Raw genomic sequence first — 23741 nt, 5'->3', positions numbered from 1 at the left:
GTCAAGGTTCAAAAATAATAAAAGAGTCTTCTCCCTGATTAAAGTTTCAAAAATTCTTCCAGCTTGCCTAATTTCTTTCCTATAATTCTAGTCTTAATTTAGGTGTACTTACACATTGTACTGTACAACATTTAATATTAACTTTTTCATTGGTATTTTGTCAACACCCTTATAAGACATTTAAGGCCTGATGCCTTCTATATATGTGATTAAAGCACCAATAAACAGCATAAAATATATTCATTTGTGTTGGGCTTTGGCTTTCTCAGAGAAAGCCTGTGCTCACATATAAAAGCAAGTGATCGGAGGTGAAGTATAGAGAGAGGTGAGTCCAAGATCCCAAACACTCACATTCCAGATAACCAGTGGATATGTGCATTTCCTGTATTCATACTTAACAAGAGGCAGAGTGTTTTTGACAAAGGAAAACTGAAGCAATTACTAAGAAACAAGGTTATGAGTTCTAGACCTGGGATACACATCCTGGGCTATATGTCAGGGTTCTCATGTGTTCCTCCTCACCCATTTCCTTACCAGAACTGTTGCAGTGGACAGGGTCAACAGGTCTTCCATTTTTATCAGAGCAGGCTATTGCTCGAAAGCGCATGCCTTCTCCACATTCTTTGGTGTCTCCTTGTACCCGCAGTCCTCTATGAGACTCCTTTCTGCTTTCAGGAAGGATGCAATCTGACCAATTTCCATAAGGATGAGATGTAAACACATCACAAGGACATGGTTCTGTTTCCACTAGAGGGTACAAGTCAGCATCCTGGCATTTCTCCTTCTTTCTGCTTTTCCCTGTTCCAATAAGAGACATGGATGTGTTAATTTCACATCTGTTGTTTTGTTAAGTTGTTCACATTTCAAAGCTCTTAGGCAATTAAGTCAAATAAAATAAAGCCTTTCTTTTTTTTTCACTTTTTTTTTTCTTTAACACAGAAGTAAATCCTAGGACAATGAAGCAATTCCCACAGCAACTGTGAAATTTTAGTTAATTGGGGGGAAAAAAGGCTTCATGTTGGAAAGTGGCAAAAAATACTCAGAAAAAAAATTGCTACAGTGGCTTTCAGTTCAGTTCAGTTCAGTCACTCAGAAAAACAGTGGCTTTACAACTAGAAAAATTCTTGTTGATTTATATTGATGTCTTTATAATTTGCTGATAAAAACTGGCTACCTTGTCTCCATTTTCCTTGAAATTAATGGTTTCCAGGGAAGTGAACAAAATGGGGTAAGTATAAGTCTGCCTTTTTTTCAAGTAACTTTTTAAAAAATAGTTTGTTTATTCAAGGAAAAAAATTATATCCTCCCAGACAATGGCCTTGGAGTTAACCTGGGTGTCACCTGGGGTTTGGTGGACAAAGTGTAATTTATTTTTGTACCTGTTATCAGAAATGCTGACAGAAACAATATATTGAAATAAATGCTCAAAGCAAGTTGGGTAATTTAATCTGAGAAAAAGATATGATGTGCACTTTGAGAGACATTTTTAACTTAAAGATTTTAGAATATGACCTTACATTACCAGTTGACTTTGATGGGCCGTTTAGGTGTAATCCCAACTTTTGAGTAATGACAAGGCAGAGTCATTTTTCAAAGCTGTGAGTACTTGATAATTATGTTTAATGGATTCTAAGTCTGTAAGTTGATTCAACTTTGCTACTAACACACTTCCTCTAGATTTTTAAGTTTTCCTAGGTCTAATAATTTCTCTTTGTTTCTTCATTAGTGGGCCATTAGTGAGAGTCATGGCTGGTTATTTTAAATAGTAGGGAGCTTTATTAATCTACTTCCAGTTTTAAATGGCTGTTTTGGAAATGCTTGCTATAAGCTGATACATAGACTACTTTCTCATTGTGAAATAGTTTATATGTGCTGTGTTGCTCAGTCTTGTCCAACTCTTTGGAACCCCATGAACTATAACCTGCCGGGCTCCCCTGTCCATGAGGATTCTCCAGGAAAGAATACTGGAGTGGGTTGCCATGTCCTCCTTCAGGGGAATCTTCCCAGCCAGGGATCAAACCCAGGTCCCCCTCATTGCAGGTTGATTTTTGACCCTCTGAGTCACTAGGGAAGACAATGAATACTAGAATGGGTAGTCTATCCCTTCTCCAGTGAATCTTCCTGACCCAGGAATCAAACCAGAGTCTCCTGTGTTGCATGTGGATTCGTTACCAGATAAGCTATCAGGGAGGCTGAGATAGTTTACATTACACACAACAATTCTACAGTTGTCACCTGGAGGACTAGCTGTATCTCTTCTGTGATGCTTCTGGACACAATAAATAAGGATTCCTATATGTTCTGAAAAGATCTTGTAGAAGTTTTGGCCACACTACTGTCTCTCTAAGGGGATGTACTTCTTGCATCTACCATTAGGGCCACTTGGTGAGAATAAGTTTGAGGAGCACTGCCTCTATCTCTGCTGTGAGCATTTACTTCCTGGGAGACATATCAGTGGGTGAGGAGGATTAGCACCTTATCAGCATTCAACATACCCAAGTATCTGGTGCTTCTCAAATGTCCAAAAAGTACAGTTTTCGCCATCTCTTATGTGTCCATTCTCTTCTCAACACTATATCTTAACCCTAGATTTTGAGTCTACCTATTCCTTAAAACTGCCAACTCTTGCCGAAGTAATAACATCCTGAAATATCTTTTACTTTTTATCTTTCAGACTTGATATTCAATAATAGCCTTGGAGCATTGACTACACACCATTCTTGAAATATCCTTTCACACCTTACCTTTCTGTCCCTCACCCCTGCTCCACACCCCTACCCTCTTTCTGGGCACATCTTTTTTTGTTCATTTATTTGTTGAATTCTTCTCCCTCTGTACCTCTCTTAACTGATGTTTTCCTAAGGGCATAGACCTAGATTCTCTTTTCTGATCCTCACAAAGAGGATTATCCTCTGTACCCCTTAAGTCCCTAATTATTATCTTCAGCCCAGATTTCTTACCAAAACTGGAAATCTATACCTAAAGGATCAAACTCAACCTGGCAACAGCCACATTCATTAACTCTTACCATCATAACTTTTCCTTCTCCTTCTACATTTCCCAGTTCTACCAATACTCATATTTAGCCCCCACCAAATTCCCAGCTTAAATCACTATACTGGCTCCTTTCAAGATTATATTGCCACCATAACTCACTTCCTTCAATCCTTTCCCTGCACTTCAGCCAGGGCCAACTTACAAAGTTAGAAATCTGATCACATCATTAATCTACTTAAAACCTTCTAGTGGCTTACCACAGTTCATGGAATAAAGTCTAGACTCTTCACTTTGGTCATCAAAGTTCCAGAGGATCGGGTCTGTTGATATTTTTCTCATAACTATGCTGCACCACTCTGCTTGTGTCATGTTAAAAATAATACTGAGCATTTTTAGTTCCTAAAAGCCACTCATTTAACTTCTGGGCTTTGCATGTTCTATTCCAGGAATGGTCACCAGTTCTACCCTCTCTCTATAGCCTAGTTAATGACTACCTGTCCTTTAGGTCCAAATTGGGATTACTCCTCCAGAAAGTCATCCTTTCTGGAGGAGTCACCCTATATAAAAGCTATTGTAGCAGGTACTGTACTGTGTTGTCACTATCCATACCAAAACTACCTAAATTATACCGGAAGCTCTTAAATTAAAATCAAGTCTATCTGTTCCTTTGTAGAGCTCCAAGGTCTAGCACACATAAATGATAAAAATTGTTACTTGAATAATTGAACAAAGTTTTCTGAAAAGGTAAAAAAAAAAAAGGAAGGCATAAGAGACAGAAAGAATAGGAATAAGGAAAATCTTTATGTGCAATGTAACGAAGTTATTGGCAGAACAAATATTCTGTAAAATATATGCCATCTCTATGTTTGTGATATCTTTCTTAATTACTTGGGATCACTGTTTGAAGAAGGCTTTGAGCAAGTTAGTTAATGCAGACACAATTCTCACAATAAAAAACAAATAATCAGTGGTCCTTAACTTTGCCTGGAAAATTCTGAAAGAGATGGGACCAGACCACCTGATCTGCCTCTTGAGAAACCTATATGCAGGTCAGGAAGCAATGCTTAGAACTGGATATGGAACAACAGACTGGTTCCAAATAGGAAAAGGTGTACGTCAAGTTGTATAGTCACCCTGCTTATTTAACTTATATGCAGAGTACACCATGAGAAACACTGGGCTGGATGAAGCACAAGTTGGAATCAAGATTGCTGGGAGAAATATCAATCACCTCAGATATGCAGATGACACCACTCTTATTGCAGAAAGTAAAGAAGGACTAAAGAGCCTCTTGACAAAGGTGAAAAAGGAGAGTGCAAAAGGTGGCTTAAAGCTCAACATTCAGAGAACTAAGATCATGGTATCTGGTCCCACCACTTCATGGCAAATAGATGGGGAAACAGTGGCACAATTTCTCTTTTGAGGTTTAAAAATCACTGCAGATGGTGATTGCAGCCATGAAATCAAAAGGCACTTACTCCTTGGAAGAAAAGTTATGACCAACCTAAACTGCATATTAAAAAAGAGACATTATTTTGTCAACAAATGTCCGTCTAGTCAAGGCTATGGTTTTTCCAGTTGTCATGTACGGATGTGAGAGTTGGACTATAAAGAAAGCTGATTGCCGAAGAATTGATGCTTTTGAACTGTGGCGTTGCAAAAGACTCTTGAGAGTCCCTTGGACTGCAAGGAGATGCAACCAGTCCTTCCTAAAGGAAATCAGTCCTGGATATTCATTGGAAGGGCTGATGTTGAAGCTGAAAATCTAATACTTTGGTCACCTGATGTGAAGAACTGACTCGTCTGAAAAGACCCTGATGCTAGGAAAGATTGAACACAGGAGGAGAAGGGGATGACAGAGGATGAGACGGTTGGATGGCATCACCAACTCAATGGACATGAATTTGAGTGAACTCCGGGAGTTGGTGATGGACTGGGAGGCCCGGCGCGCTGCAGTCCATGGGGTAGCTAAGAGTCAGACACAACAGAGTGACTGAACTGAACTAATTTTGATTACATTCTAGTCATAATCAGTATTAATCTTTGGATTCAGAACCAGCTAGTATTTTAAAACTATTTTAAAAAATCAATCTCCACTAACTCTGAAGACATTTTTCACCTTAAATTAGAAATTTATAACTTATTCTACAAAACCACAAATCTACAATATTTAAAGGTATTAGTTAACCAGTTATTTTGAATATAACATTATTTAGTAACCTAGGTAGATTTTCTATTTTTTAGACTGATAATTTACAGTACTGTATAAGCAACTGCTTTCAGTTCAGTTCAGTTGCGTCCGACTCTTTGCGACCCCATGAATCACAGCACGTTATTCCTCCCTGTCCATCACCAACTCCCGGAGTTCACTCAAACTGGTGTCCATCAAGTTGGTGATGCCATCTAGCCATCTCATTCTCTGTCGTCCCCGTCTCCTCTCACCCCCAATCCCTCCTAGCATCAGAGTCTTTTCCAGTGAGTCAACTCGTCGCATGAGGTGGCCAAAGTATTGCAGTTTCAGCTTTAGCATCAGTCCTTCCAATGAACACCCAGGATTGATCTCCTCTAGAATGGACTGGTTGGATCTCCTTGCAGTACAAGGGACTCTCAAGGGTCTTCTCCAGCACCACAGTTCAAAAGCATCAATTCTTCGGCGATCAGCTTTCTTCACAGTCCAACTCTCACATGCATACATGACCACGGGAAAAACCATAGCCTTGACTAGACGGAGCTTGGTTGGCAAAGTAATGTCTCTGCTTTTTAATATGCTATCTAGGTTGGTCATAACTTTCCTTCCAAGGAGTAAGCGTCTTTTAATTTCATGGCTGCAATCAGCATCTGCAGTGATTTTGGAGCCCCCAAAAATAAAGTCTGACACTGTTTCCACTGTTTCCCCATCTATTTCCCACTAAATCTAATAACTTGTGATTATCTAGTTTACATATAACACAGAGAACACTCAGATATTAAACTGAAAACTCTAGTTAAAAAAATGGAAAAAGAAAAAATAAACACCTTAGATGGTCCCCTATAAAACAGAGGGCTTGTAGTCATGTTTGTATGCTTCTGTGTGTGTTTCTATGTTAGAGAATTACATACCTTTATAGTCTAAGCCCATGATTTTTAATACTATCATTCATGTTTGAGATTGCTTATTAAATTTACTACCAAATTACATGGGAGAAACCAAAACACAGGCATTAGTATCACAATAAAAACAAGGCTTCAGAAGTGCACATTTTTCACGACTTATTTTTCTACAAAGATATGGCAAACAAAAGAAGAGCAAAGAGTATTTTGCCCTGAATTCAACTTTACAAAGATTAACCCACTGTAGTTGCTGCTGCTGCTGCTGCTGCTAAGTCACTTCAGTCGTGTCCGACTCTGTGTGACCCCATAGACGGAAGCCCACCAGCCTCCCCCGTCCCTGGGATTCTCCAGGCAAGAACACTGGAGTGGGTTGCCATTTCCTTCTCCAATGTGTGAAAGTGAAAAGTGAAAGTGAAGTCGCTCAGTCGCATCCGACCCTTAGCGACCCCATGGACTGCAGCCTACCAGGCTCCTCCATCCATGGGATTTTCTAGGCAAGAGTACTGGAGTGGCTTGCCATTGCCTTCTCCGACTGTAGTTGCTGACTGACAGTGAACTCAATGTTTCAGACAGAGGAAATTAAAGACAATGACAGAATGCTTGTGGTTTGGACAAACAGACCCTTAGACAGTTACATGCATTTCAGAAAGAATTCCAATAAATCACACTTCTTAAAATCTTCCAATACATAGAAAAGCAGTACAATCATTACACTGAGATTTCTGTTTTTGTGTGTGTGTGTGTGTGACTAGCAGTAAGTTTCTACCAAGATGCATGCTGACTGCATTACCAACAACAAGTTCAGTTCAGTTCACTCACTTATGTTCGACTCTTACTGACCCCATGGACTGCAGCATGCCAGGCCTTCCTGTCCATCACCAACTCATGGAGTTTATTCAACCTTATTGAGTTGATGATGCCATCCAACCATCTTATCATCTGTTGTCCCCTTCTCCTGCCATCTTCAATCTTTCCCAGCATCAGGGTCTTTTCAAATGAGTCAGTTCTTTGCATCAGGTGGCCAAAGTATTGGAGTTTCAGCTTCAACATCAGTCTTTCCAATGAATATTTGGGACTGATTTCCTTTAGGAAGGATTGGTTGGATCTCCTTGTAGTCCAATGGACTCTCAAGAGTCTTCTCTAACACCATAGTTCAAAAGCATCAATTCTTTGACGCTCAGCTTTCTTTATAGTCCAACTCTCACATCCATACATGATTACTGGAAAAAGCATTGCTTTGACTAGATGGACCATTGTTGGCAAAGTAATGTCTCTGCTTTTTAATATGCTGTCTAGTTTGGTCATAACTTTTCTTCCAAGGAGCAAGCCTCTTTTAATTTCATGGCTGCAATCACCACCTGCAGTGATTTTGGAGCCTCCAAAAATAAAGTGTGCCACTATTTCCACTGTTTCCCCATCTATTTGCCAAGAAGTGATGGGACCGGATGCCATGTTCTTAGTTTTCTGAATGTTGAGCTTTAAGCCAACTTTTTCACTCTCCTCTTTCACTTTCATCAAGAGGCTTTTTAGTTCCTCTTCACTTTCTGCCATAAGGGTGGTGTCATCTGCATATCTGAGGTTATTGATATTTCTCCTGGCAATCTTGATTCCAGCTTGTGCTTCTTCCAGCCCAGCATTTCTCATGATGTAATTAATATGTATATAAGTTAAATAAGCAGGGTGACAATATGCAGCCCTGACGTACTCCTTTTCCTATTTGGAACAAGTCTGTTGTTCCATGTCCAGTTCTAACTGTTGCTTCCTGACCTGCCTATAGATTTCTCAAGAGGCAGGTCAGGTTGTCTGGTATTCCCATCTCTTTCAGAATTTTCCACAGTGTATTGTGATCCACACAGTCAAAGGCTTTGTCATAGTCAATAAAACAGAAATAGATATTTTTCTGAAAGTCTCTTGCTTTTTGGATAATCCAGCAGATGTTGGCAATTTGATCTCTGGTTCCTCTGCCTGAACCAGCTTGAACAAGTGGTAGTTCACAGTTCATGTATTGTTGAAGCCTGGCTTGGAGAATTTTGTGCATGAATTTACTAGTGTGTGAGATGAGTGCAATTGTGCAGTAGTTTGAGCATTCTTTGGCATTGCCTTTCTTTGGGATGGGAATGAACACTGATCTTTTCCATCCTGTGGCCACTGCTGAGTTTTCCAGATTTCCTGGCATATTGAGTGCAGCACTTTCACAGCATCATCTTTTAGGATTTGAAATAGCTCAACTGGAATTCTATCATCTCCACTAGCTTTGTTCGTAGTGATGCTTCCTAAGGCCCACTTGACTTCACATTCCAAGATGTCTGGCTTTAGGTGAGTGAACACACCATCGTGATTATCTGGGTCGTGAAGATCTTTTTTGTACAGTTCTTCTGTGCCACCTCTTCTTAATATCTTCTGCTTTTGTTAGGTCCATACCATTTCTGTCCTTTACTGAGCCCATCTTTGCATGAAATATTTCCTTTAAGTCACATATAAACTAGCTTTCACCACTATCTCTTTATAGAAGTTCCTTAGAGTTATCTGAGAGGCTATCTCCTGGGCTATAGTTCTCATTCAGACCCTGGATAAAGCTTAACTCACAATATAAGTGTTGTGCATTTGCCTTTCAGTTGAAAATTTTGGTGACCACTAAGGGTCTCAGAATATACCTGTCTTATTTGCCTGAACTCTATTTGGGGCCTTGATTCCCCCCAAAAGGCCCTTTTTGCTAGTCTACCCGCTCAAGGTGTCTAGACAACTGGGTAAGTCTCTCCTAGGTCTTAGATCTCCTGTGTTGGTTCACAGTTCTTAAGGGTTTTTTTTTTTTTTTTTTGGTGATTGTTAAACTCCTTGCCATGAAGAGTAAGTTTTCCTTCAACTTAGATTCAAGAAGAAGTAAATAGGTTACCCGGATGAAAGACAATGGGAAGATTTTGCTCAGTTAAAAGCCACTGAGTGGGTTACTCCAGTTGATAGAGGTTGGGAGGTTGCTCAGTTGAAAAACACGGAGTAGTTTGGACTGGGTGATTACATAGGAGGCTTGATTGGCATCTTCTCTTGAATACTTTAAGCAGAGTTTGTCCGAATAAGTTACCATGTGAGCACTTTCAGCTCCAAAGATAAGAGACACAGCTTTCCCCAATCAGTTACAGCTTTCTTAGTCAACTGGGAAACTTATGACAGTGGCAAGGGCAAGCCCTCACACCATGCAATGGTCCCATAAGGCGACCCACTCATTAATTCAAAGAAATTTGCTTCGGGGACACATATAACATTGGTCATCATCCAGTGTTCCAAATATCCATGGTAATTTTATACAGTCAGAGGGAGAAACAGACATGTGAAAGAGCTGAAATGAATCCAGGGGGCTTCCTAGAAGTGTTAAGCCCAACAGCACACCAGCCCACCATGCAGTCTTTTATTCTGACAAACTGACATTGAAATGGGAAACCAAGGCTTCAAAGCAGAAGAAAGAGGTGTCAGATAAACCTCTGACTCATATCCTGCCAGGTTCATATATATATATATATATATATTTAAGAGCTTATACTTGCAAGTAGTTTGGAAATTAAGAAAACTTCATCCTTAAAAAGGTCATGATGGGACTCTCCTGACATTCCAACAGTGGCTTTTGCATATGCAGTTAGAGAAAAAGCTGGCTTTATATAATATTCTTTCAAAATTCTGACCCTAAGGGAACAAAAGTCCATAAGAGTTGGACACGACTGAGCGACTTCTCTTTCACGTTTCACTTTCATGCATTGGAGAAGGCAATGGCACCCCACTCCAGTACTCTTGCCTGGAGAATCCCAGGGACCTGGGAGCCTGGTGGGCTGCCATCTATGGGGTCACACAGAGTCAGACACAACTGAAGTGACTTAGCAGCAGCAGCAGGAAGAAATTACAATGATCTCCCTGAGTCTTTGAGATGGAAATGTTCTACCAGGTCTTCTCAGGAAACTCTTATCTAGACCATCTCTAATTTCTGAGATTGAAAAAAACAGGGTCGGGGGAGCAGCTTTTATTCAAGAGTAAACTCACTGCAACAGTTATTATAAACTAATGAGTTTTATATTGTAATACCCGATTCATGTCTTAAGTTTGAAAATGAAGCTGTGAGATCTCTGATTATATGTCTGTGTATATATTATGGAATATTATATGTTTCCACCTTTGGTGATGTGTTATAAAAATTAAACTGTAAAAGAAACCTATTTAATTGGCTTAAATTAATGAAGTGCTTCAAGAAATTCTCAGAAATATAAATTATCCCAATTTTTTTAAGATTACATGATTGAGGATTAATCATTACCCAATAAAAACAAGCTTATTGGTTTAACTGAAAAACCAAAAGTGTGACAACATTACATGTGAAAATGTTATTGTATCTATGTATACTGAATGTCAAAAAAGATCATGTTACCACTAACAAAATTTGTCAGCAAGAAAAATGATATTTTCATAAAGAAATTTCCATGTAAGCATGGTAGGATATTTTTAGGTGAATGCTAAGAATGATTATTTCTATTTCTACTTAAAAATAGTTTCTCTAGATCTGGTAACTTGAAACTTTAGAGTTTTACTAAGTTAAATGATAGGGATTGATCAACTGTCTAGATTATTTCCAAATAAAATACAGGAAAATTTATACTTGCTTAGCAATTAAAGTCTCAAATTTTACATTCTTACAAAAAAATTAAAGATGTTTGGTTCACTGGGTGCATGTCTTGTACCACATTGGAGAAAAAATTACATTGTGGAAAAATGTTTGTTTCTAGAGGTAACGAATTATGTTCTTAAGTTTGCCAATCAGGCATGCTAATATGACAGTTCACAACTGTTTTCTCTTGGTTCTCACTAAAGATGGAGTTCTTAAGTTTTGAAAATTATGATTAATACATGAAATTAGAACCACTAAAATAAAGAAAATGTTTTCATATTCAAAAAACTTTTAAAAGGGTAAATAGAAAGGAAATGCATTCTATTGAGGGAAAACAAAGTAATTATTTTCAAAAAAGAGTCTAAGAGAAAAAGAAAAAAGGGAACTCAAAGGATAAAATCTAAAAAAAAAAGGCAAATTATTGATGGAAAAGAAATCTTGAGAAAGAATTTGATGTATGGTTAGGGCTGGCTAAGATTAACATGAACTTAATTGGTTGAAAGAATTCTAATATTAAACTTTTGCAAAACTAGAATTTCAATCTCTCTGTTATGACCTCTTGCTAATGTTGGCATTTCTCAGAGAGCCCCAGAAAAATCAAAGTAAAATGAAAAAAGCAGAGAAAGTTATTAAACTATTTAGGTTTATTGGATATATTAAATTATATGATTAACACTGTTAAATGAATGATGATGAATCTTAAGTAATGTTAAATGAATGATGATGAATCTTAGGTAATATGAGTAATATAAATATTCTAGAGTTTATATGAAATTGCTAAAATTTAGTTGTCCTATATTATCATTCATAGTCCAAATTATCTTAAAATGTAACAGAAAGAACCAAATATTTTTGTCAATAGTAATTGGATCCTTAAAGATGACATTTTAAAAGTCTTTGGTCATTTATAGTTATTTTATTCTGTTACTTTTATTAAAATTCTTCATCTTCAAGAAGATTCATAGAAAGGGCTTTTTTGGGGACAATTATAGGTTTTTTTAAAGATAAATCTATTTTTTATTGAAGGAAAATTGCTTTACAGACAATTACCGGTTTTTGACAACTTTCAGATTATGCTACTGAACTGGGTAAGAAATTAAAGAATTCTAACGAACAATCTGATGAATTCATAAAATTGTTAACAGGAAAGCAACAAAATTAATTGCATAGGACTGAATGAACTGATGATAGGGTTATAATTTTTTAGACTATTTTTTTTCTCTTTAGACTTTTTGTTTAAAATATCACTGCTTTCTTTGTTTTCTAGATATAAGGAAATCTTTCTAGTACAATGACTAGCAACCATTTGATAAATTATACCTTTGTAAGTAGAAGTGAAACATTTTTTTTTTCCTACCTGATCCCTCCAGAATTGGATACTTCTTATTCTTATTTTCATGGAAATAAAGTTATTTGCATAAGTTCAACAAAAATCTGTTCTCCTTTTAACAGGGCGCAGTTGGTTATATTATCATAGCTTTGACTGGAATGTTGTGTTTCAGAATAAACATAGCATCAGATATAACCAGTCAACTTTAAAAACCTAATATAAACTTCGTGCGTGTGTGTTTGCTCTGTTGCTCAGTTGGGCTCACGTCCATACCCAACTCTTAAGGATCTAATGGACGGTAGTGTGCTAGGCTCCTCTGGCTATGGGATTATCCTGGCAGAATACTGGAGTGGGTTGCCATTTTCTCCTTCAAGGGATCTTCCTGACCCAGTGATCCAGCCTGTGTCTCCTGAGCCTCTAGCTTTGTTGCAGGTGAATTCTTTACCGCTGAATCATGTGGGAAACCCAAGAAAGAATTTATGAAGCCATGAAACCCCTTAGAGAGACAGCCTACTCATTTATTTGCAGGGTTCTCGGCAACTCTGGCTGGTGGCTCAGAAGGTAAAGTGTCTGCCTGCAATGCAGGAGATCTGCGTTCAATCCCTGAGTCGGAAAGATCTCCTGGAGAAGGAAATGGCAATCCACTCCAGTATTCTTGCCTGGAAAGTCCCATGGATGGAGGAGACCAGTGGGCTACAGTCCATGGGGTAACAGAGTTGGATCTGACTGAGGAACTTATCAGGTGAATAAGAAAGGACTCTCAAGCTATTTGGGGGACTTGAGAAGAGTGGAATTCATCCAAATCTATAGGTATCATAGGTAAATCTGATGGCAAGTCCTAGGCATAATTTTCCTGGCTTTGAGAAATCTTACAAACTTTAGTCTGGTACTGTTTATAAGTTTAAAAAAAAAAAGCAACCAAATTTAAAGAGCCTATATAAACAATTGCTATTCTTGGTTCAGTTCAGTTCAGTTCAGTTGCTCATTCGTGTCCGACTCTTTGCAACCCCATGAATCACAGAACGCCAGGCCTCCCTGTCCATCACCAACTCCCGGAGTTCACTCAAACTCATGTCCATCGAGGCGGTGATGCCATCCAGCCATCTCATTCTCTGTCGTCCCCGTCTCCTCCCACCCCCAATCCCTCCCAGCATCAGAGTCTTTTCCAGTGAGTCAACTTGTCACATGAGGTGGCCAAAGTATTGGAGTTTCAGTTTTAGCATCAGTCCTTCCAATGAACACCCAGGATTGATCTCCTCTAGAATGGACTGGTTGGATCTCCTTGCAGTCCAAGGGACTCTCAAGAGTCTTCTCCAGCAACACAGTTCAAAAGCATCAATTCTTCAGTGATCAGCTTTCTTCACAGTCCAACTCTCACATCCATACATAAGAAATAGAGGAAAACAACACAATAGGAAAAACAAGAGATCTCTTCAAGAAAATTAAAGATATCAAGGGAACATTTCATGCAAAGATAGGCTCAATAAAGGACAGAAATGGTATGGACCTAACAGAAGCAGAAGAGATTAAGAAGAGGTGGCAAGGATACACAGAAGAACTGTACAAAAAAGATCTTCACGACCAAGATAATCACAATGGCGTGATCACTCACCTGGAGCCAGACATCTTGGAATGTGAAGTCAAGTAGGCCTTAGAGACGATCACTATGAACAAAGCTAGTGGAGGTGATGGAATTCCAATTGAGCTATTTCAAATCCTAAAAGATGATGCTGTGAAAGTGCTGCACTCAATATGTTAGCAAATTTGGAAAACTCAAAAGTGGCCACAGGACTGGAAAAGGTCAGTCTTCATTCCAATCCCAAAGAAAGGCAATGCCAAAGAATGCTATTCTTGGTACACTTATATAAATAATCAGGCCAAGTTTACTGAAACCAGACTTACTTTACAAATAAATTAGTCTTAGTTTGGCTGTATTTGGTGGAAATAAGGATAATTTTATAGAAAAAAATGTTTCAGGAATATACCTTTATAGTCCTAGATGGCTCCTGTTGATACATTATATTGTCACAAAAGTTTAAATGTATTGTTAAAAGGACATTTTAAGCTTGTTTCTGAAGTTTATCATAGTTTGTCTTTGGATAAGGATCAGACACCCCATGAACTACATTTTGGATAATATATACTGGAAAATAAAATATCATTTAAAGGACTCTCTTCAGCCTAGATGGAAAGACTCTTATCAGCTACTCTTAGCTTGTTTATGCATAACAAAACTAAAGGGAATTGACTCTTAGGTTCATATTTCCCACTTAAAAAAGGCCCCTGAACCAGCCTTGTCTATAGAGAGGACTGCTGACCTCAAACTCACCTTGACACAAATGCTCAAACAGAAGAAAAACAACATCCACAATAGGAAGAGAAGATCAGGGCATCAGAAGCAGATATTTATTCCAAAGTACCAGAGCGGATATTGATTTCTTGGAACTTCTACATAGGAATCAAATGTTTTTCTAACATAGGCACAATCCTATGAAAAATTTAAAAAATCTAAAGTTTTGATCTATGGTCAATTATCTATGTCCAATACTTCTAGTTCACCTTGGTAGATTTCTCCTAACACTCTGATTGGATGGTGCCTTTGAAAATTTTAACATAAATATGAATTTTCTATCAAAGTTATTCAAGCTCAAATCAGAACAATGAGCTAAATTTTACTAGAAAACCATAACCTCCCACTTATCAGGAGGGGCCTTTCCTCAGCTATGGACTGGATTTATATGGCAACAGTCACTTAAGTGTAATGACTTAACTGGATTTGTTAATAGAACACATTTAATCACCCACATTAAAAACAAAAAAGAAAATCAGATTTCTGCCTTAAACAGTCTGTTACCTAGTCTTGGTGATGCCTTAAGAACTGGTTTGATGCTGGCTGTTCACTGCATGAATCCCCATTAGAACTTATTATTACTTCTGGTAATGTAACATGTATTCTGCTTATTCTATAAGATGGTTTCTTCTTGTGTTACCCAATTCTAAGCTGAGTCTCTGACAAAAGTAATGATTACTAAGAGACTGGAAATGACTGACTGAATATTCAGTTCTATATAGAATTAGCATGTTTATAATAGTGCTATAGTAGATACAAGAAGAAACAAGGAAGAATCACTTCCTGGACCATAACAGACTAGTAAGACAGGTAGTCCGGAGCCATTTATGGTTACCATTAGAAGAACCTAATCATAGCACATTGGAATGTTTATCAATGAAATCTGACCTTGACATAGGAATGAATCTTCCTAGGGCTATGGGACATGAAATGCTTCCCCAACTTTGAATTTATGGCCAAAAGGGGGGCACTCAAGCAGAACAAGATCAAAGAAGATCCCACTCGCCACCCAAGTCCACAAAGATGAATCCACAATAGTCCCTGACTGACTCAGCACACTCTATGCTTTCAATAGAGGACATTAAAGAAAATAAAGAGACTGTGTACTTTGGACAAACAGAACCATAGATAGTTACATGTACTTCAGGAAGAATTTTAGTAAACTTCACTTCTTGCATATCCCCATACATAGAAGAGCACTCTGATCATTAACTTGAGACTTCTGTTCTCTGTAACTAGTAGTTTTTACCAAGAGGTATGCTGTATCATATTCTCTAAGAAAAACAAAATCACATATAAAATAGCCTACTCCTCTACCTCCTTGGAGCAGTTTCTCAGAGCTACTTGAGAGGCTGTCTCCAGGGCTGTAGTCCCCAGTTAAGGCCATGCTGCTGCTAAGTCACTTCAGTTGTGTCTGACTCTGTGCGACCCCATAGACAGCAGCCCACCAGGCTCCCCTGTCCCTGGGATTCTCCAGGCAAGAGTACTGGAGTGGGGTGCCATTGCCTTCTCCTAAGGCCATGAATACACCTTAACTCTCACATTGTGCATTCCTCTTTCAATTGACACTACTATGTAATCCATTTGACTGATTTTTTTTTTCTGTAAAAATATTAAACTTTATTGTTATTATTATTTTATTTTATTGAAGGCAAATTACCTTACATTAATATATTGGTTGGTTTTGCCATACATTGACATGAATCTGCCCTGGGTGTACATGTGTTCTCTTTCTTGAACCCCCCTCCCACCTCCTTCTTCTCCATATCCTCCCTCCAGGTCATCCCCGTGCACCAGCCCCAAGCATCCTGTATCATGCGTCGAACCTGGACTGGTCACTTATGATAATGTACATGCTACAGTGCCGTTCTCCCCAATCATCCCACCTTCACCCTTTCCCACAGAGTCCCAAAGACTGTTCTATATGCCTATGTCTATTTTGCAGTCTCGTATACAGGGTTCAGGTTACCATCTTTCTAAATTCCATATATATGCATTAGTATACTGTATTGATGTTTTTCTTTCTGGCTTACTTCACTCTGTATAATTGGCTCCAATTTCATCCACCTCATTAAAACTGATTCAAATGCATTCTTTTTGATGGCTGAAAAATACTCCATTGTGTATATGTACCAAAGCTTTCTTATCCATTCATCTGCAGATGGACATCTAGGTTGCTTCCATGTCCTGGCTATTATAAACAGTGCTGCAATGAACATTGGAGTACATGTGTCTCTTTCTATTCTCGTTTCCTAGGTGTGTATGCCCAGGAGTGCGATTGCTGGATCATATGGTAGTTCTATTTCCAGTTTTTTGAGGAATCTCCACACTGTTCTCCATAGTGGCTGTACTAGTTTGCATTCCCACCAACAGTGTAAGAGGGTTCCCTTCTCTCCACACCCTCTCCAGCATTTATTGCATGTAGACTTTTGGATAGCAGCCATTCTGACTGGTGTGAAATGGTATCTCATTGTGGTTCTGATTTGCATTTCTCTGATTATGAGGGATGTTGAGCATTTTTTCATGTGTTTGTTAGCCATCTTTATGTCTTCTTTGGAGAAATGTCTGTTTAGTTCTTTGGCCCATTTTTTGATTGGGTCACTTAGTTTTCTGGAATTGAGATGCAGTAGCTACTTGTATATTTTGGATATTAATCCTGTATCAGTTGCTTCATTTGCTATTATTTTCTCCCATTCTGAAGGCTGTCTTTTTACCTTGCTTATAGTTTCCTTTGCTGTGCAGAAGATTTTGATTATAATTAGGTCCCATTTGTTTACTTTTGCTTTTATTTCCAATATTCAGGGAGGTGGGTCTTGGAGGATCCTGCTGTGATTTATGTCAGAGAGTGTTTTGCCTACGTTCTCCTCTAGGAGTTTTATAGTATCTGGTCTTACATTTAGCTCTCTAATCCATTTTGAGTTTATTTTGGTGTATGGTGTTAGGAAGTGTTCTAGTTTCATTCTTTTACAAGTGGCTGACCAGTTTTCCCAGCACCACTTGTTAAAGAGACTGTCTTTTGTCCATTTTATATTCTTGCCTCCTTCGTCAAAGATAAGGTGTCCATAGGTGTGTGAGTTTATCTCTGGGCTTTCTATTTTGTTCCATTGATCTATATTTCTGTCTTTATGCCAGTACCATACTGTCTTGATGACTGTGGCTTTGTAGTAGAGCCTGAAGTCTGGCAGGTTAATTCCTCCAGTTCCATTTTTCTTCTTCCAGATTGCTTTGGCTATTCGAGGTTTTTTGTATTTCCATACAAATTGTGAGATTATTTGTTCTAGTTCTGTGAAAAATATCGTTGGTAGCTTGATAGGGATTGCATTGAATGTATAAATTACTTTGGGTCGTATACTCATTTTCACAATATTTATTCTCCCAATACACAAACACGGTATATTTCTCCATCTATTAGTGTCCTCTTTGATTACTTTCACTAGTGTTTTATAGTTTTCTATGTACAAATCTTTTGTTTCCTTAGGTAGATGTATTCCTAAGTATTTAATTCTTTTCGTTGCAACAGTGAATGAAATAGTTTCCTTAATTTCTCTTTCTATTTTCTCATTATTAGTGTATAGGAACGCTAGGGATTTCTGTGTGTTGATTTTATATCCTGCAACTTTACTGTAATCATTGATTAGTTCTAGTAGTTTTCTGGTAGAGTCTTTAGGGTTTTCTGTGTAGAGGATCATGTCATCAGTGAACAGTGAAAGTTTTAATTCTTTTCCACTTTGTATTCCTTTTATGTCTTTTTCTGCTCTGATTGCTGTAGCCAAAACTTCCAGAACTATGTTGAATAGTAGTGGTGAGAGTGGGCACCCTTGTCTTGTTCCTGACTTTAGGGGAAATGCTTTCAGTTTTTCACCATTGAGGATAATGTTTGCTGTGGGTTTGTCGTATATAGCTTTTATTATGTTGAGATATGTCCTTTCTATTCCCACTTTGTGGAGAGTTTTTATCATAAATGGATGTTGTATTTTGTCAAAGGCTTTCTCTGCATCTATTGAGATAATCATATGATTTTTATTTTTCAGTTTATTAATGTGGTGTATTACGTTGATTGATTTGCGGATATTGAAGAATCCTTGCATTCCTGGGATAAAGCCCACTTGGTCACGATGTATGATCTTCTTAATGTGCTGTTGGATTCTGATTGCTAGAATTTTGTTCAGGATTTTTGCATCTATGTTCATCAGTGATATTGGCCTGTGGTTTTCTTTTTTTGTGGGATCTTTACCAGGTTTTGGGATTAGGGTGATAGTGGCCTCATAGAATGAGTTTGGAAGTTTCCCTTCCTAAGCAATTTTCTGGAAGAGTTTGAGTAGAATAGGTGTTAGCTCTTCACTAAATTTTTGGTAGAATTCAGCTGACTGATTTTTTTAAACAGTTCATGTATTTCATGAAATTGGCCAGTTGTTTAGGTCATCTAGGTACTCAGACATACAAAGATCAGTTAGCTAGGCAAAAGCTTAGTAGTTAATGATTTAGAAAATGAAGCCTAGATTTTTTTTTTTTTTTGGTGTGTGTGTGTAATTTTTAGGACAGAGTGTAACGGGTTTTCAATATTTACCTTAAAAGTATATGTTAAATAAAAGTCATTAAAGTTCTGACAATTGATAACACAAACTTACTGGCTGTAAAATAAATATTCTAGGATTTTCAATTATTTCATTATCAATTTACTGGTAGGTACAAATTATCATTAACAAACCTTCAAAAGGAAGAAAAAATTGGCCACAAATTAAAAACTTTCTTTCCCTCTCAAGGAAATTCTTTCTCATCTCAAATATATGGACAAAGCTGTTAAGACAATGGCTTCTGAAACATTACACATGAACATGTAAACCAAGTTCCATTAAACTGTCCCTTAACATGGAATTATTCCTGCTACATATATGCTATCCCACTATATTGTTAGATAATAAAAAAATCTGTTTTATCTTATAAGCAGAAGATATGTTTTATGCTGCATAAAATTATATATGAACACTTTTAATAGACAAAATATAAAAGTATAACATAATTTAATGTTTCTCTTTGTGACTGCATGTTTCACCTTACTTACAGATGGGTTCCAGATCTGCATGCAGAAAGACTGTTAAGGACTCTCATGGATTTTCTCAACCCTTTAGAGTAAGTTAAATCTAAAATAATCATGTATCTAATACATCCAAACAAAGGGGAGTTGTGAAACCAAGAAAATTAGCACTTGAGTTGATCATGAGAACATTTTTTTGTGATCCACACAGTCAAAGGCTTTGACATAGTCATTAAGCAAAAGTAGACGCTTTTTATTTTTTTCTGGAACTCCCTTGTTTTTTTGATGATCCAACAGATGTTGGTAATTTGGTCTCTGGTTCCTCTGAATTTTCTAAATCCAGCTGAAACATCTGGAAATTAACAGTTCGTGTATTGTTGAAGCCTGCCTTGGAGAATTTTGAGCATTACTTTGCTAGTGTATCAGATGAGTACAATTGTGTGGTGATTTGAACATTCTTTGACCTTGACTTTCTTTGGGATTGGAGTGAAAACTGACCTTTTCCAGTCCTGTGGCCACTGCTGAGTATTCCAAATTTGCCGGCATACAGAGTGCAGCACTATCACAGCATCATCTTTCAGGATTTGAAATAGCTCAACTGGAATTCCATCACCTCCACTAGCTTTGTTCATAGTGATGCTTTCTAAGGCCCACTTGACTTCACATTCCAAGATATCTGGCTCTAGGTGAGTGATTAAACCATCATGGTTCTCTGGGTCATGAATATCTTTTTTGTACAGTTCTTCTGTGTATTCTTTTACCTCTTCTTAATATCTTCTGCTTCTGTTAGGTCCATACCATTTCTGTCCTTTATCAAGCCCATCTTTGCATGAAATATTCCCTTGGTATCTATAATTTTCTTGAAGATATCTCAAGTCTTTCCCATTCTGTTGTTTTCCTCTATTTCTTTGCATTGATCAGTGAGGAAGGCTTTTTAATCTCTCCTTGCTATTCTTTGGAACTCTGCATTCAGATGCTTATATCTTTCTTTTTCTTCTTTGCTTTTTGCTTCTCTTCTTTTCACAGCTATTTGTAAGACCTCCTCAGACAACCATTTTGCCTTTTCATATTTCTTTTTCTTGGGGATGGTATTGATCATCATCTCCTGTACAATGTTACAAACCTCCATCCATAGTTCTTTAGGCACTCTGTCTATCAGATATAGTCCCTTGAATCTATTTGTTACTTCCACTGTATAATCATAAGGGATTTGATTTAGGTCATACCTGAACGGTCTGGTGACTTTCCCTACTTACTTCAATTTAAGTCTGAATTTGACAATAAGGAGTTCATGATCTGAGCTACAGTCAGCTCCTGGTCTTGTTTATTGCTTACTTGTATAGAGCTTCTCCATCTTTGGCTGCAAAGAATATAATAAATCTGATTTTGGTATAGACCATCTGGTGATGTCCATGTGTAGAGTCCTTGTCTTGTGCTAATGGACAAGGGTGCTTGCTCTGAGAAATGTGTTCTCTTGGCAAAACTCTATTAGCCTTTGCCCTGCTTCATTCTGTACTCCAAGGGCAAATTGCCTGTTACTCCAGGTGTTTCTTGACTTCCTACTTTTGCATTCCAGTCCCCTATAATGAAAAGGACATCTTTTTTGGGTGTTAGTTCTAGAAGGTCTTGTAGGTCTTCATAGAACCATTCAACTTCATCTTCTTCAGCATTACTGGTCAGGGCATAGGCTTGGATTACTGTGATATTGAATGGTTTGCCTTGGAAACGAACAGAATCATTCTGTCATTTTTGTGATTGCATCCAAGTATTGCATTTTGGACTCTTTTGTTGACTATGATGGCTACTCCATTTCTTCTGAGGGATTCTTGCCCACAGTAGTAGATATAATGGTCATCTGAGTTAAATTCACCCATTCCAGTCCACTTTAGTTCACTGATGCCTAAAATATCAGTGTTCAATCTTGCCGTCTCCTGTTTGACCACTTCCATTTTGCCTTGATTCATGGACCTAACGTTACAGGTTCCTAGTCAATATTCCTCTTTACCCCATTGGACTTTACTTCCATTACCAGTCATATCAACAACTGGGTGTTGTTTTTGCTTCAGCTCCATCCCTTCATTCTTTCTGGAGTTACTTCTCCACTGATCTCCATTAGCATAGTGGGAACCTATAGACCTGGGGAGTTCATCTTTCAGTGTCCTATCTTTTTGCCTTTTTATACTGTTTACAGGGTTCTCAAGGCAAGAATACTGAAGTGGTTTGCCATTCCCTTTTCCAGCGAACCATATTTTGTCAGATTTCTCCACCATGACCCATCTGTCTTGGGTGGCCCTACACGGCACGGCTCAAAGTGTTATTGAGTTAGAGAAGGCTGTGGTCCATGTGATCAGTTTGGTTAGTTTTCTGTGACTGTGGTTTTCATTCTGTCTGTCTTCTGATGGATAAGAGGCTTATGGAAGCTTCCTGATGGGAGAGATTGAGGGGGAATCTGGGTCTTTTTCTGATGGGCGGGACAATGCTCAGTAAATCTTTAACCCAATTTTCTGTTGATAGGCAGGGCTGTTTTTCCTCCCTGTTGTTTGACATGAGGCCAAAACTATGGTGGAGGTAATGATACAAGGTTTTCTTTGTGCCCTCCAAGAGTCTGTTTCCCCCATCCTATGAAAGTTCTGGCACCTCTATGGTTGGGTTATTGGTGACCTCTTCCAAGAGGGCTTATGTCATACCCAAGTCTGCTAAACTCAGAGCTCCTGCCCCTGCAGCAGGCCACTGCTTACTCGTACCTCTGTAGGAGACATGCAAACACAGCTCTGGCTCAGGTTCTATGGCATCTCTGTGTCCTGGTGCACACAAGGTTTGTTTGAGCCCTCCAAGCATCTCTGGTGGGTATGGGGTTTGATTCTAAACGTGATTTTGCCCCTCCTACCATAATTCCAGTTGAGCTATTTCAAATCCTGAAAGATGATGTGAAAGTTCTGCACTCAATATGCCAGCAAATTTGGAAAACTCAGCACTGGCAACAGGACTGGAAAAGGTCAGTCTTCATTCCAATCCCAAAGAAAGGCAATTCCAAAGAATGCTCAAACTACCAACAATTGCACTCATCTCACACACTAATAAAGTCATGCTCAAAATTCTCCAAGCCAGGCTTCAGCAATATGTGAACCGTGAACTTTCAGATGTTGAAGCAGGTTTTAGAAAAGGCAGCAGCACTAGAGATCAAACTGCCAACATCTGCTGGATCATGGAGAAAGCAAGAGAGTTCCAGAAAAACATCTATTTCTGCTTCATTGACTATGCCAAAGCCTTTGACTGTGTGGATCACAATGTGGATCACAATAAACTGTGGAAAATTCTGAAAGAGATGGGAATACCAGACCACCTGACCTGCCTCTTGAGAAACCTGTATGCAGGTCAGGAAGCAACAGTTAGAACTGGACATGGAACAACAGACTGGTTCCAAATAGGAAAAGGAGTACGTCAAAGTTGTAAATTGTCACCCTGCTTATTTAACTTATATGCAGAGTACATCATGAGGAACGCTGGGCTGGAAGAAGCACAAGCTGGAATCAAGATTACCGGGAGAAATATCAATAACCTCAGATATGCAGATGACACCACCCTTATGGCAGAAAGTGAAGAGGAACTAAAAAGCCTCTTGATGAAAGTGAAAGAGGAGAGTGAAAAAGTTGGCTTGAAGCTCAACATTAAGAAGACAAAGATCATGGCATCTGGTCCCATCACTTCATGGGAAATAGATGGGGAAACAGTGGAAACAGTGTCAGACTTTATTTTTTGGGGGTCCAAAACACTGCAGATGCTGATTGCAGCCATGAAATTAAAAGACGCTTACTCCTTGGAAGGAAAGTTATGACCAACCTTGATAGCATATTAAAAAGCAGAGACATTACTTTGCCAACAAAGGTCAGTCTAGTCAAGGCTATGGTTTTTCCCGTGGTCATGTATGGATGTGAGAATTGGACTGTGAAGAAAGCTGATCGCCGAAGAATTGATGCTTTTGAACTGTGGTGTTGGAGAAGACTCTTGAGAGTCCCTTGTACTGCAAGGAGATCCAAGCAGTCCTTTCTAAAGGAGATAGATCCTGGGTGTTCACTGGAAGTACTGATGCTGAGGCTGAAACTCCAATACTTTGGCCACCTCATGTGATGAGTTGACTTACTGGAAAAGACTCTGATGCTGGGAGAGATTAGGGGCAGGAAGGATAAGGGGACGACAGAAATTGAGATGGCTGGATGGCATCACCGACTCGATGGACATGAGTTTGAGTGAACTCCGGGAGTTGGTGATGGACAGGGAGGCCTGGTGTGCTGTG

The 23741-nt window shown here is 38.5% G+C and overlaps 1 protein-coding gene across 1 annotated transcript in view; it reads right to left on the bottom strand.

Annotated features, from left to right (window-relative positions):
• THSD7B (thrombospondin type 1 domain containing 7B) overlaps positions 1-23741 on the bottom strand; it is a 953717-nt gene that overhangs the window by 295404 nt on the left and 634572 nt on the right. Inside the window, exon 13 of the mRNA XM_088842327.1 lies at positions 535-798. Coding sequence (XP_088698453.1) covers positions 535-798 — 264 coding nt within the window. The remainder of the gene's footprint in view (positions 1-534; positions 799-23741) is intronic.

The sequence above is a fragment of the Moschus berezovskii genome, chromosome 2 (genome assembly GCF_049115385.1).
Source record: "Moschus berezovskii isolate FMDL1 chromosome 2, NW_MosBer_1.0, whole genome shotgun sequence".
In the NCBI taxonomy this organism is placed as follows: Eukaryota; Metazoa; Chordata; class Mammalia; order Artiodactyla; family Moschidae; genus Moschus; species Moschus berezovskii.
The sequence above is the reverse complement of the archived record's forward strand: the minus strand, read 5'-3'. Positions and strand labels throughout refer to the sequence as shown.